The sequence below is a fragment of the Catharus ustulatus genome, chromosome 1 (genome assembly GCF_009819885.2).
Source record: "Catharus ustulatus isolate bCatUst1 chromosome 1, bCatUst1.pri.v2, whole genome shotgun sequence".
Lineage (NCBI taxonomy): Eukaryota > Metazoa > Chordata > Aves > Passeriformes > Turdidae > Catharus > Catharus ustulatus.
In genome coordinates, this window is record NC_046221.1 from 25,396,188 (window position 1) to 25,411,719 (window position 15,532).

Sequence of the window (15,532 nt, forward strand, 5' to 3'; positions counted from 1 at the left end):
GAAAATTTTTTATAAAGAGAATGTGAGTTTTCTTCCTAAAATTGTTTGCTTTTTCATAAAATTTTCACTAATTCATTTAGCTGTGTGTACTTCTGTGTACAATCCCAGTGAACAAACAAATGAATAATTTTCAGAGATTCAGTTCAAGATGGGAAATTTTTGGAAGACCCTCCAACTATCATATCCACTCCATGAGATCTTAGGGGAATGGTGATCTTTGACCCTCTCCCTGTTTGTAGGTGACCTTGAATTAGGTCCCATTAGGGAACTGGTGCCATATTCTATGCTGTAATAACATTTTCATTTAAGAGGATGCAAGTCAGTCTGTTGGTATCATGAGGAGGAGGATTGAATGGTCAACTTTGTTGCATGCAGGTGGTTGAGTCTCAGAATTACAAGAGAAATGAGATTGGAGCTGTTTGAAAAAAACTTTTTTCCCATCCTTTTTAGCAGTGCCCAATATTTCTAACTAATTTTTTCCTTTAGCAAAATCTATAATTGAAAGAAATAGTCCTTCAGTGTGGCAGTGACAAGCTATTGTTTACGTTCTACTGATCAGTGAAGTTAGGGACATTTCTTGGTTGGTTGTGGGTTTGGTTCAAGTAATAGTTTGACCTCTAGTTGCGTTTTAATTTTATTCTTCTTCTGATTATTTGTTAGCAGGCAAAAACATGAGGGCAATATTATTTTCCAAGTAAATGTGCAATTATGTATGATTATAAACAACATGAATCCTAATTTTTACCCTATGTACTATCACATGCATGTTTTTGTTCTTATCCCAGGTAAAACATTGAATTCAATCTTGCAGCCATGAATGAATGCAAAACAAATTTATGAAAATAATTTCTTCAAATTTTTTTTGTGTGTGTGTTGTGAACAGTTTCTTTTAAAGAATAACCAGTCATTCATCATAAAAAAAAAAAAAAGAAATCATTCACTTCCCCCAAATTCAGCAGTTTTACTAAGCCTCCCAGCTGTTTTCAAGATACTGGAAAGACACTCCACTGTTTGTTCTGTGTGCATCTTGCTTCCAATGCTTGGGAATTTAACCTCGTTGATCAATCCATTTGAGTGACTGAAGGAAAGGGTGTAGGTGGAACACCATAGGGGGGGATAGTGAGCATAACCTTCATCTATGCCAGTATTACGAGCAACAGGGAACTGTGAGCTTGAGGGATAATTTTTGTTTTGTTCTTCACAAGTTAACTATTGTAGATACAACGCTATTTATCTGTTGTACAGACTTGGTTAAAAGATTTATTTTTAATGTTTGAAATAATGCACTTGTTTACTATTACTGTATGTGGGATAAATATATTTTCTTTTCAGGTTATGTAAAAATATGAAGTAATTTAAACATTAAATAAATGTGCTGTGGATGCTTATTTTTGTAATGGGAGCAGCGTCATTTAAGTAAAAACTCTCTATTGCCAGTCTCTAGCTGTGCTGCAGTTCACTGTGTCACAAACTAAGGCAGCTGCAGTGCAAGAAGATTGCTCTGCAGTAAATTGCACTGTCCCTGCTCTGATGAAATTACAGCTCCAGTAGCCAAAGCCAGCCTGGAGCTCAGGGGCCCTCAGCAGAACTCCACAGTGGAAGCGTCAGATGCTTTTCTCTGCAGGAAAGAGGAAGTGACTCAGCTTTTCTTTGGTCTGGCAACATCAAGAAACCAAGCCCATCTTTAAGACTTGCTTGAGTTAAGGAATTTAGGTTCTACTTGAGCTACTTCAATCCCACTCTCACAGAAGGAGCTCCTTAAGCAAAGGAAGTACCAGTCTCTTCAATCTTGTGACCAATGACAATACACAAGGAAATGGCCTAAAGTTGTGGCAGGAGGTTCTGGCTGGATATCAGGAAAAGGTTCTTCACCCAAAGAGTAGTTGAACAGGCTCTCCAGGGAAGTGGTCACAGCACCAAGGCTGCCAGAATCCAACAAGTTTGGACAATGCTCTCAGGCATTTGGTGTGACCCTTGGGGATGGTCGTGAGCAGGGCTGGGAGTTGGACTCGATGATCTTGACGAGTCCCTTCCCACCTCAGCATATTCTGTGATCCCCAAAAGTCCTGATTTTATAATTAGGGAGATACATCGTTCAGGTGCCCACATTAAGTGTGGCAAATCCTCTCCCTTCTCTCCAGTTAAGAGATCTGTTGAGGCATCATCCCCAGTTAAACAAACCTTGCACCATCAGCTCCACCCCAGATCTCAGACCCAACCATGCAGTATTGGGGCTGGAATTAAAAGCTCTAACAATGTTGTTCAGGCACTCTTTTGTAAAATAATCAGGCAAAAAGTTCACTGTTTTGTGTTTTCCATTTTATTAGATGATACATTTCATGTATGTACAAAGAGACCTGTAGGGCTTTCTATTTAATTTGGTTGCAACTTAATACAGTATCAATTCATATTGTCATCATATAATGATAAAAGAGACTGTGAATTTACTGTCTTTATTATTACTAATTCTTTAGCCATTAGGTGTCTCTAACCAGCTTTATAAATCTATGCTTTCAGAGTAATTGTTTTAATAAGTAAAAATAAATAATTTATTATTAAACTTACCTCAGATAAATGATGATTTCAATCATAAAATAGTTCAGGTATTCTTAATACCTATGTGATCTACATCATTAGATTCTTTCCAAAATAGGTGGAGCCTCCACTGCTACAAACAGATTCTTTATGCATGTATGTAACAGTTCATTTCCTTAAATATATTGGCACTGTTACATTAATACAAATAAGTTGGGAGCAGCTCAACTGGTAGATCCATTGATTGTCATGTCATCCTGGAGTTATCAGAAATTGCTATGATCCACACCCAGAACTATTTACAAAGTTTAATCTTACATTGCATTAAAAATCATTATTTAAAATCCATTCCATTCATTTTGGTTTCAAAACACTGACAGCTAATACACTGGAAAATAGTAGTATAAACTAATAGAAGCCAAATGCTGATTGTACTTGAATTTTTTTACACCTTGGGTAAGAGATGAAAATGTTTAATTTACTATAAACTTCAGTGTGCAGTTTTGTGTTTTGCTTTTCACTGATAAGCATCCAAGCTGCTGGAAGGAAGAGGGGGTGTCTCTGAGGAAGCTGATTGACTGGTGAAGTCTCTTCCCTGGTATCTTTTGGATGAGGTAGGAAGGCATGATGGATGCCACTTGGAAAGTGTGTAGGAATGGCTCTTTATTCCACCTGTTTCAGGAACTGTCTTTAATTTCTCAACTTGAATGCCTGTAGCTTGAGCTACTTCTCCTGGTCTAACAACCACCCGCAGGATTTGCTGCCAGATCCTGTGGGCTGTGCTGAGCATGCAGAGCAGCTTTGTAAACTGATACTGAAGGGTTGACAATATACAAGTAGGTACCATGTACTGAGCATTGCTTATATACTTTGCTGCCATAGTTATCATAGTTGGTGCTCAAAATTAGTCTAAAAAGCAGATCAGGACTTGGTCTATCTGCTGAGATCCTGCTTTCAGGTCTGAGCCTAACAAACACATCATTGATGCTTAAAAATTAATGTCAATTAAAGTTCTGTGTTTTGACAGAACTGGGTCATTACTGTAAAAAGAGAAAAACAAAAACAAACCAAAAACCACAAAACCAAGAGCAACTACTTTGGTCTTCTTACAAAATGACCTCATTTTACAGATTCCTTTTTTCCTCAGTTTTAAATTCCAAAATTACTCAAATTTCTCTTAGCAGAGACTTCAGAACCTCAGCTAAGGAAATGTAGCCAGCATTTAGCAATTTTAAAGCAGACGCAGTTTTCTGCTTACAATGCAATGTCCTGATGAACATACAGCTTCTGAAAGAGAAAATATTACAGAAAAAAAGACAAAGTGTAAGTGTCAGCTTAAAACAGTACCATGCTTTGAGGTAAAACCCCAAGAATTGGTGTCAGCTCTTACAGCTGCAGACCCTGAAGTCTTGTGTGATGTCCTTAAATTTGAAGATTTAAAGAAGCATCAGAAATTCATTTAAAATCTCATTAAAAGTGTCAGTAGATGAATTACAGATGTCTTGAAAAACATGGAAACCCCAGTTCAGATCCTTTTAGCAAAGTCCATATATTATTAAGCTTTCAGCTGCATGGACAAATGCCTATCAAAGAAACCACCCCCCAGCAAAGTATGCCTTTAATTAAATCCTTTTTAAGATGTGAAAATATAATCCCTGATTTACTGGACATGTAATTCTCCCAAAAGTTTGCACTCCAAAAAGAAAAAAAAATGTGGAGGATATATAAAAAATAAACAGCATTGGGGCTGTTTATTTGGAATATCACCAAAAAAATTTAAAGAGTTAGTCCAGGTATACTGTACCAAATTAAACCCTTGCTTACTTGCAGACATTAATTTTTGCCTACAGTAGTTTGTAACAGTTTCTTCTAACATAACCAGATGAATGAATGGACAGATTTTAAATTATTTATTATTTACAAATTTTGAAATAGTTTAAATATCTGGTAAAATAACAGAAATCCCATTTTTATTATAAGTAGTTTTAGTTATTTACTCTGGGGAGTTATTTATTTTTCAAAAATAACATTCCTCATCATATTTGGTAATCTCTAAAAAGTTAATATCTAATACATGTGCAATACTAATTTTGAGCCTTATCATGTTGCACAAGTTTTCATGCTTGTACAGTACTGCTTTTCCTGTGCAAATGTTAGGCAATTATGTCATCCTATTAAGAGTCTGAAATCCTTTGAATCTTTTAAGTTTTGATTTCCCTGTTAAAACTTTCAGGAGAGATCACAAGACAGGAAAAAGCTTGATATTTATTAATACATATATATATATATGCACATACATACATATATGTATATATATGTACATATATACATTAAAGATTACTTTCTGAATGTAACAAATATAAAAAGTTATCGGTGTATACAAATTGTCAAAAATGTCCAAAGTACAAAAGGATACAGTACATCAGTTATATGGAAGTGATTGTACTCCTGGCACTGAAAGCATCATAATACTGTGAGCATGCACAATATACACCAGAAAACTCATGCATCAACCAGAACAAATAGGGAAGTGAGACAATTTGCTGCCTTCTTTGATTACAAATTCATTGCTTCTGTTAGTTTTCTTTCCTCAGGAATACCATTTACCTGCAAATAGATGAGAGTTTATATAACCCATCAGTGACACATGATGCTTCAACAGTACTGAACTGTCAACTATGAGCACAGCACATAAATAGTATTTATTATTTCTTTATCAACAACCACATTGGAGAAATGCTACAAATACAACTTGGATCAAAAGATGACATATACATGGCAAAGCATTCTTCTGGGAAGTGAGAGGGCTATGAAAAGATGGTTTAACTGGGACTTTGGATCTAACAGACTTCATAGGGAGGCTGAGGCACAAAACAGAAAAGGTGGTACATGGTGTACATGCAATATTTAGTCTTTTACATCATAGGAATATCCTATATGCTTTTTCATCTTATGCACCTTAAACAGTCCTCATGAATCCTGCCTACTGACAAAGAGACAATTATAAAACCTAATGTATCTGTTCATATTGGAGACCAGTAGCAACTTCCATCAGTGTAATAAACATTAGATGTGAGTGGTCACCTTTCACACAATTCTTTCCCAATTAGCTTTTAACTTTGTGAAACAGTCAAGTATTATGTCAGCTACTACGTCTGCCTTTTTATACAAGGTTAAAATAAAACTATTCCTTAATGGGGATTCTTATAGTTCCCGAAATGGACAAGTTATTCATGGTCTGCTCTTCAAATTACTAAATATGGTCTACTGAAGATTAAAAATAGAAATTTCTTATTCACAGCTGTCACTGATAGTATGTTAAATTCCCTGAGTATATTACTGCAAGTTTGCTATAGGAAAAGAAGAAAATTTAACAATTAATGCCTCATTCTATAGGTTTTTTTGCCTTAGGTGTTATATTTCTGTAAATTTCCTACTGATTGCTAAGTTTGTACTCATGCCACTAAAAAACTCTTAGTAGTGCCTGAATTTTGTTTTAAGTCATAACTTTCTAAAAATCTAACAATCTGGCAACAGGAGTTATGGATATCCTTTCAGAAAAGCTGCAAAAGGCACATGCCATCATGGCATGGGAGTGCTTGCAGGGTCACCTGAGTTACAAAGCAAGGTGTCATTATAAACCAAGGGAAGAGGAGGAGATACCCTCTATCCCAAATGCATTCCACCACCTGCCCCCCGGATTACTGAGAGCTTGTCACAGGCAGCATCTGTGATGAATATGAAAGAAAAGTTGTATTCTACAAAAATAATGTACTGCAAAAAATACAGACACAGGAGAGTTCTTAAGATCTAATTTAGGGCAGTTTTTCAGTGCGACTTAATAGTGACAGACCCGTGCTAGCTTGTATTTCATACCTTTGCAACAATGCCTCACTGCTGTCACTGTACAGTATTACCTGGTGATTTTGCATCCTATTTGCTGCAAGACACACTGGAATTCTTGAAATTAAACAGTCATAGTGGAAGAGCAGCACTGTGTAACACTTTTATTCTGCCTTCTAAACAGTGTGAGTGAGAAGAGCTGTGCTAAATGTCAACCCAAACCAGTGCTGGATGCTCTGGATCAAGGCTTTGACTGCCAGGGTCATCCACCATTTCCAGCATATGCACAATGAAGAACACAAATGGCAAAGCTACCAGAACTGCTGTCAGACTTTTTATACCTGTGTTTTTAATTTCCACATAACAAAACCTACATGGAGAGAAACATCTATTATATACTTGCCTCAAATCTTTGAAATGTTGTCATACGATATTCTCCTTTAATCCCCGAAAGCAGTAATGAAGAAGAAGGATTTTCAGTGAAAAGGAAGAGTTGCTTATGTAACTCCTAAGTTAAAACAAATCTTCTGCTTGGAGCTGTAGTTCCAATATTACGTTCTATATATATATATGTCTAGAGTTTTGATTAAATATCTCTTTGAATATTTAAAAATTACACTTGGCCTCTACTTTTTCCCTGTGTGGTCCTTACCCTCTCTCACATGGCTATGGCTTTAGGTTTTTCTCAAAACCTAAGTAGAGAGGACAGTCAGCCTTAGTCCACAGTCGGATGGGTCATTCCTGACCTCAGTCAGTACATGAGCATTTGTGAGAATGATATAAAACTGATGACTAGGACACAGGAAACCTGAAGAGGGATGTGCCTCACCACATGTTCCCCAGTATCAACACTTTATGTCTAGTAACTGCAATAAACAGCTCCTTCTTCAAAGCTTAGCCAATATTGGTGGGAATTATAAATTTAGATTTCCTATCAAGTATCAGAATCCAGACCATGTAACTGCATTTGGGAATCTGGTTGTAACTTCATATAACAGAAGTTATTTGAGGTTTCTAAGTTAGCTGAACTAAATTCCAGCCTCTCATGCAGAGTCCTAACATAGCATTTCTTCCTTGCTTAATCAATCCCATGCCAAAATTTTCAAAATGTATTAAAAAAAAAATCTGAAATGACAATTCCGTAATACTTTACTCTATTTTAAAATTATTTCCACTGCCCACAGACTGTATACATTTTGGCTAGTGTTTTCTCCACACTGGTCACTTAATAATTACAGTATTTTCTGAGTACTGACCTGCACTCTGCTGCTGTGGAATCTGAGTCTGATGTGGCAGGTTCCTATAAAAAACCATTTAATATCTTTAATGTTTCCATACAAGTCTGAAGTGTACTTTGATGAAAGTTCAGTATTTACACTTCTTTTTTTTGCTAATGAAGCAATAATTTATTTTCACTATGCATACAGATGTCCAAAGGTTAGCCAAGACCATGAAATAGCGACAATTAGTGTGAAAGTAGTTCCTATTATTTCACTTGTCAGCTATGTTCAAAGACTCAGACTTGGTGAAATGACAGAGGCCACAAGAGTCGCTATGGGTTTCTGAAGTTAAGCAAAAGTTTGGTTTCTGTAAGTGAATATTCCATATGCCATGATTACAGTGGAGGTGACAGCATTTGCAACGCAGTAATTGGCTGTGGAATGAATGAATTGTCAGCCACTCCTACGTGTCAGACCAGTTCACTTATCAAGGCAAAGTTGCATTTTTGTGCCCTGCTTAAGTGTCTATTTTAACAGCTACCAGATAGAGGTGTTTTTACAGAAAGGAATTAAGGGTTACAGTGTAGGTGAAGCAGATGAATACCCTATGTACAAGTCAAGAAAGCCTTTGGTACAGGATTTGGCACCCCAGTTATAAAAACTGCTATTCTGAATAGAGAAGAAGCTGTAAAAGATGGGGGGCAGAGCATTTTGCAGCCGTTGTACAAGGAGTAATTTATACAGCTGTCCTTTCTGGAGAATTTAACTTTTGGGATGGGGAGGAGAAGAAAACACTCCTGCAGCACAGATCTACGTTGTGAAGGGAATTTAGGACAAGCATGTATAAATTAGGGCTGAGTTAGAGCTGGCACAGGACCAGTACCATCAGGGCCATGCAGCCCTGCCAGCAGAAGAGGTGCCAGCTGGAGCTGGTGCTACAGCACAGCACTGAAAAATGCCAGCCACTTCTGACACCACTGCCTCAGATCTGCTCAGCCCCAAGCACCTCAACCAAACCTTTCCAGAAATGCCTCTTTGCAACAGCTCTATGGACCTGTCCAAATCAGAACCTGTGCAAAGCACTGGGTCTGCCTCACTAGTTTCACTAAGTTACTGATAAATAAACTCTAAGGAACAGGAATTCATTATTTTTCTGGTTTCTGTCTTGGAAAGAGAGCAGCAACAATGGAAACAGGAGAGAGCTATGAGCGTTTTTCTTGGCAAACCTGAATTTATTATCTGTGTAATGGAGTGTGTTCTTCTGTTCAATATCAACATTTCAAACACAAACCATGTGTGACAGGTACAGGACTAACCACTTACAAAGTCTAGGTTTTCTGGCATAAAACTACCACCAACCTGGTGATAGTTTTATACCAGAACCCCAAAGATATGGGTCAAGAGACAGGGTGTCTAAAATAGAACAGTTTTAATCGATTTCTCTGTCAAAAGTAGTTTTCCTCCAAAACATGCAGAAACCTAACTGTTCCATGTCAAGCCTCTTGCAAGCCTGCAGACTGAAAGCCAGCCATTTAATCTTATAACAGAAGGCCTTCCTCCCTGCTGGAAACGCAACATCAGAGCAATCTTGAACTAGAGTCAGAACTACTGAATCCTCCCATAAGGAGCATGTTTTGGAGGACAAGCACTGAAATCTACAGTTAGGTCATGCAGTACAGTGAGCATAAAGAGGCAGAGGTGGGTGTGAACACTTACTGCTGTGTCTGCATCAGAGGCATGCTGGTGTTGTCGTAGCTGTCCGTGTGCAGGGGCGGGACGATCTCGCCCGTCACCGGGTGAAACACGGGCAGTGTGGAAAGCGGCCACGCGATCTCTCTGTTCTTGGACATGTCACGGAGCTCTTTGGTGGATTTCTGTATAGCACTGTGGTGCACCAACTGGATGCTGTGTCAGAGGGAAATAAAGTAGTGAATATATACTTCAAGTGCTCTATCAAAACAGAGAGAATTTTGCTATCATTATTATTATTAAAGTACAAGGACTTTGATGCATGCTACAGAATATAGTGCAACAAATACAACTTTCACATCATTTATTAATAAATATTTGATTTATTTAATTTTTTAAGGCGGTAATTATTCTATTGGATTTTTTTGTCTGAATGGATATTTTTCATGGGATTCAAGACTGTGCAGTTTGTGGCTGATGGTCCATTTATTTGCTGAAGCTAAAGTTTTGGTTAACTCCTGATTCTTGTGGTAGATTCATAAAAGCTTGTAAATCAATTTTAAAACACTCCATATTATAGGCACTGGATACCTTCCAGGATATTTCTTTTCCTGTTCACTGCCTTTAAGAGACAGGTTTGAGAGTCTAATAACCAGGAGTATTAATTGCATATTAACATATTTATTCTAACAGCACTATTTTATTTTGAATTGACAGTCTTTAATTTCAAACCCTTTTTATTCTGGTCTTCTATCCTTGCCAAGATTCTGATTTAAAAGCAGCTTTCACATTTATGAATTAAACCATGAATTAGAGAGAATGAAAGAAGATTATGACACATATGTATGAAGCATGACGAGCTACTGAGAATGAAAATTAAATGGTAAAAGAAAAATAACAGGAAAGAAGACACTTACTCTGGTGTTTGCATGTTTCTCTTTTCCCTAAAAACAAAACAAAATTTATGAATTAAATAATAGCATTGATAGTTGGAACAATTATCTATCTGATGATGAAAACAGTACATGATGTAGAAATGCTGACAAGGTTATTGCTAAACGCAACTTGGCAGCATTTGCAACGGGGTTTATGATGAGGCCTGGATGAACGCACGTAGAGAGAGGTGATAGTGGTGACAGACACACACAGACACACACACAGGGAAATGAAAAATGCAGGTTAAAGAACAAGCTTCTGGCTAAAATAAATTCTGTGACAAAATGAAATTGTAGTTTGTGTAAGAAATGGCAGAAATCACGTTACTTGCTGCTTTCTTTTTATGTGTTTTTCTTTGATCATACATCTAAATTCAGTTAATCTCCTCAACCAGGTTTATGTAATGTAAGTTAGCATTTTAGAAATTACTTAATATTCTCCTGAACCAATGATCCTTTATTAGTATTTTATTTCCTGGGGGCATTTTGGAGAGCTGTGCACGTGTGGAGATTTTGGGGAGTTTTGAGCATACATTGAGTATTTTAACCCTTTCTAGAACAACTAAAGGCCCTACATCCACTTGCTTGGAAATCAGTGCATGTGCTTAAGTGTAAACTAGTCCGGTATTACAAGCAGATACCTTTTAGCCTGTTTTAAATGTTTATAATGAACTGAATGGAGATATTCTAACAAATAACCTTCTAGGCATTATAATCTTAGAAAAATCAAGAGTTACTTATTAGCACGTTAAAGTACTCACACTCCTTCCCGTCGGCAGCACATGATATAGGCAAGAATTAGAAAAAGCACCAGTGCTATTGCCGAGGGCACTGCCAGTGTAATTAGGAAATCCGAGTAATAGTCTCTGCTTTTCAGTGTATCAGAAGGTGGCTTGTATTCTCCACCATCAGGTAATACTCCCTCTCCACGAATCACTTCCTGAAAGGTGGAAACTTGTTTTGTATTGTCAACCTGATACCCAGGAAAAAAAAAAGAAAAAAGACAATTAAATAACAAAGAAACAGAATGTAAAAGCAGGCGGTATTTAACTAACCATAACATATAAAAATATCTGTATTACACATTTTACTAATTTTGTACCATTTAATTCAACCATTTTTAAAATATAATAGAAGCTTACATTTTATGAAGCTTCTGACAAGTGGGATAAGTAATGTTATATTACTACTCTCTTTTGTTCCTACCAGAGTTACCATGCCTTTTACAGATTAATTTTAGGCATATCTCACACAAACAGTATTTGAGTACAAATTCAGTAAACATCTTCAGTGCAAACTAGTTAACTGATACTGATTTCTTTTTGATTAATTTATCCATTTCTTACTAATCTTCCTAAATAACAATACTGTCCTCTCTTGTATAAAGGTGGCAAAGACATACCTACAATGTTCTTCCTTCTCCTTCATATCACACTTTACATCCAGTGCTCAAAAAACCAAGAGCCATCAACTGAGCTGCTGAGGACAGCTCATTGTCTACCTCACACAAACTCTATTAGCCTCCAAAAGCTACATTTCTGGTCATAATTTGTGTGTGTTTGTGTGCCCAATGATCCTAGAAATACAAACCTGTTTTGCTGCTAGATTTCCTACTGCTTTTGAGTGACATTCCCAGATGACTTAATTTTCTGCATCTGCTTTTTTTTTTTTTTGTTACCTTCAGTTAGATGTTGCTGTCAAATGTTATCAGTACCAGCTTTAAGATCATTAATCTCCACATCATTAATACAAATAAAACATATTTGCTTAAGTGCTTGACCTTTTGTCTGACTTTTCATTGAGAAATCTTGCAAATTATGGTCACTTCTTTATAATTTACACTTCAAGTCATAAAATGCCGTATTACGGCTTAGGCAATGGGTGAAGAGATTTTTATGGAATTCCAGAAACCATGCTGAGCCTCAAACGTGCGTGCACACACACACATATATATGTAAGTGTTTGTTAAGCAAAAATTAATTTATGTATTCTCTGCTCATTAATTCCAGAGTATCTTTTATGTTAGGGACACTGAGTTCCACCTGGCTGTTTAGCTGAATCTCAAACCCTAACAACACACAAAAAATATGTACTTATTGATGTGACTCACAGAGGTCCATACACAGTGTGAGAACAAGCTGTCACACAGCTGCTTCGAGTGGAGCATTTACTACATTGCCCATCCTTCCAGAATGTGGGACCCCCAAATTTAAATCCACTTTTTGATTGGCTGCTAACTGCCAACACCACCTCATAAACAGTGTGAGGATGAGGATATGATGGCTCTATTTTCTGTCACTTGCTTAAATTGTGGACATGGGAAACAGAGCTCAACTCCCTCCCAGCCCATAGATCTGGGGAGAATTCCTGTCTTTCAGCTTGCCTTGGGAAAAGCAGACTGTGATTAGATAGAGGGAGGTTTGGCTCCCTTTTCTCTTTGACGCAGCAGGTTACAGTAGAAATGCTGCTGGCAACAGTAAACACCCCTAAGACAGTTTAGTTACTGTGGCACACCGCCAAGAGAAGCGCTGAATTCCAGAAGGTTTTGTTATAGCTGCTGCAGAAAATAGCACATCTCTGAAAGCCTGTTCCTGTTACACATGCCAGGGTGATCTCTGCTTTTCTCAAACTAGCATGACAATGATGCTTCATGATTAGTTTATGAGCCACTGCCACTATCAGGCATTTTTCTCTGAAGAAGTACTCCTAACCAGCTTCTTTTCCTTCTGCATGGGCACTGCTGACTGTTCTTGCATTAGTGCACTATCCCTCTCCTGCTTCTTTTAAAATTCATCCTGTTTTCCAAGACTATTTCTCCAGTTTCTCAAAACCTTTCTGAATTCCATCATATCCTTCAACGCACCTGTAGATCCTTTCAGTTTCATGGGGAACTACAAATTTATTTTAATAAGCACATTCCCCAATCCAGCTATTAATGAGGAACAGACAGGAATTATTATTAATGCTGCTATGACTGTGGCTACCAACCAGCTCTCCACTAGTTTCTACCTTCATCTAGGTCATGTTCCTGAGCTTGCCTGTGAGACAGCATCAAAAAACCTTAGCAAGAAGGAATGACATATGCTGCTCTACTTTGGTCCTACTTCTTCCTTGCAGAAGGAAATGGAAGACTTGACATAGTTTGTTCTTGCCAAAGACCAGCTGCCTTCTGCTATTTTTCAGGTGCTGGTAAGTACTGCTGTGTACACTTGGGCCTTTTACAATTTCTCAACAGAAAGCCAATAAAAAGCAAATAATCTGGGTATTCTTTTGTAACAAGTATTATCCAACCTTCTAGAACCTTTCCTAAAGTATAGGCAGAAAAGACTGGAGTTTATCCAATCAATTTTGTGTGTGAATACCTTTCTTTATATTCAATAAGTTTTTTCCATCCAGTGTATAATATCTCCCTTTTAGCTTCCTCCTGGATAATGTCTGAGGCAGCTCAACAACCACCTAAGTTTATTTTATATACCTTCACCATCATTGTTCAGATTTACCTGCAACATTCTCTTCCAATACTATATTATTTCCTGATTTTCCTTACAGGAACTAAAAAAAAAAAAGCAACCTTAAAAAGGTAAATTCCTCTCTGGGAATTATTCTCCTTGCACGGCACATACTCTAGTGTTTGGTTATCATTTTTCTTGCATTTGACTCAGAAGAATGTTCCTGTTTATTATTTAATTTCTCAACAATATTTTCATTCATTTTTCTATTTAATTTTTAACATAAAATATGTTTTAGACAATTTTCAGAAACATTTTTTTAATAGCATAGTATTAACTGGTCAGTGTAGAATCAGTATCTGAGAAAACATATATGTGTGCACACACTTTTTAGGGAAGTGTAACCAGCAGTACCAACATTCTGAATTAATGAACTACTACATCTCTCATTACTTTCAGTTTTTTAAGCCCAGGAGCTCTCTGGCCATTTATAGAATTCACTACTAGTGAAAACAAATATAGTGGTTTCACCGGGGCTCAACTCTAACAGAATTTGGCCTACATAGCAAAATCCTTTCACAATTTTAAAGGGTGTCTGCTAGGTGCAAAAAAATATCAGTCACAGTAAAATGGAACTGGCAACATTGTCTGACCAGGCTGGCAAAATTCTTACCTGTACTTCTACAAATATCACTTTTATGCAATAATAAAATAACTTACCAGGGAGATTTTACACCAGTCAATATGGAATTGAGTACGAAATTTTTTATCACAGGTTATTACAGGCTCCATTTCTTGACTGCATCTCAGCTGATTTTGTGGGTTTTCCACTTCTCGTAAACATGAAGAGAAAGGAACATCTGCCCCAACCATCACATACACACTGCAGAAAGAGATGAGTGACAGACCAGCAGGATGTCTCACAAATCCCAAAGGACAATGATATACTCCTCCAAACATCATCCAAACTGTACACAGTATCATCAGCTGTTATTTAAATACTGAAATTACTTTTAAAAATCATTTTCCTTAATAGTACACTTTCATCTCTTTAAGCATACAAGTAACAGACTGAAATTGAAAGCTTTCTAACAACATATTCTGGTTTGCTTGTTAATGTAAATGTTTCATTATCATCAGTGGTGCCAATTTCTATGAAGTCAAAGAGCTCCAAGTGTGGCTTCCTCACGAAAGTAAATCAGTGTACTATTTTTGAAAATTATATTAAAATAGCATAATTTTGTTTTCAGGAAACCTTTAATCTTATGATAAATTTTTAGAGTTCCTTCCCATGTTTTCAAAATAAATTCACAAAGACTGGTTATTGCTAAACCTAATAGATATGAACATGCTAACCCTCAGCTTCTCCTGAAAGATTCCATGCTGTAGCTATGCATGGCCAACAAAATTTGCTTCAGAACACTGAAAGCTGAAGGTAAACCTAATACTTGATTTAGCATTACCATACATAAGAGCTACTACATTGATTGAATTATTCATTGCCATATTTAGGTATACGAAACACTGCTGTAAAATACAGTCTGCTGCACTAGGTAATAATGTACCAATGGATCCTGAAACAGAAATTAGGTCCCAGTTGCCAATTGTTACAGTAGACATTACCTAACTAAATTTTTGAAGTGTAGCCATTTGTATTAAGTGACTCTGCTATTACTCTGTCTAGTATAGGAGTCACTTTGCCTCTTTAAATGTGCTCAAAAACTCCAGAGACACAAAAGGGCCCTGAAAAAGCCAGTATTTTCAGCACACATCTCATATTTTGAACCTTCATCCCTTTCTTATATACTTATATATTTAACTCCAAAATATCTAAAATGGTCTAAAACACTAGGAATTTTCT

At 36.8% G+C, this 15,532-nt stretch overlaps 1 protein-coding gene across 11 annotated transcripts in view; it reads right to left on the reverse strand.

Annotated features, from left to right (window-relative positions):
- Positions 1 to 2,297: 2,297 nt before the first annotated feature.
- Positions 2,298 to 15,532, reverse strand: part of SGCE (sarcoglycan epsilon) — a 32,755-nt gene continuing 19,520 nt past the window's right edge. For 5 of the 11 annotated variants that reach the window (XM_033061497.2, XM_042779337.1, XM_042779339.1 and 2 more), the window contains 7 exons: positions 14,392 to 14,554; positions 10,984 to 11,195; positions 10,205 to 10,231; positions 9,315 to 9,503; positions 7,635 to 7,678; positions 6,782 to 6,816; positions 2,298 to 5,142 (listed from right to left, as the gene is read on the reverse strand). In XM_033061497.2, the coding sequence (XP_032917388.2) occupies positions 5,092 to 5,142; positions 6,782 to 6,816; positions 7,635 to 7,678; positions 9,315 to 9,503; positions 10,205 to 10,231; positions 10,984 to 11,195; positions 14,392 to 14,554 (721 nt within the window). In that variant the 3' untranslated portion in view covers positions 2,298 to 5,091. The remainder of the gene's footprint in view (positions 5,143 to 6,781; positions 6,817 to 7,634; positions 7,679 to 9,314; positions 9,504 to 10,204; positions 10,232 to 10,983; positions 11,196 to 14,391; positions 14,555 to 15,532) is intronic. The other 6 variants (XM_042779333.1, XM_042779332.1, XM_042779330.1 and 3 more) reach the window with 4 other exon arrangements.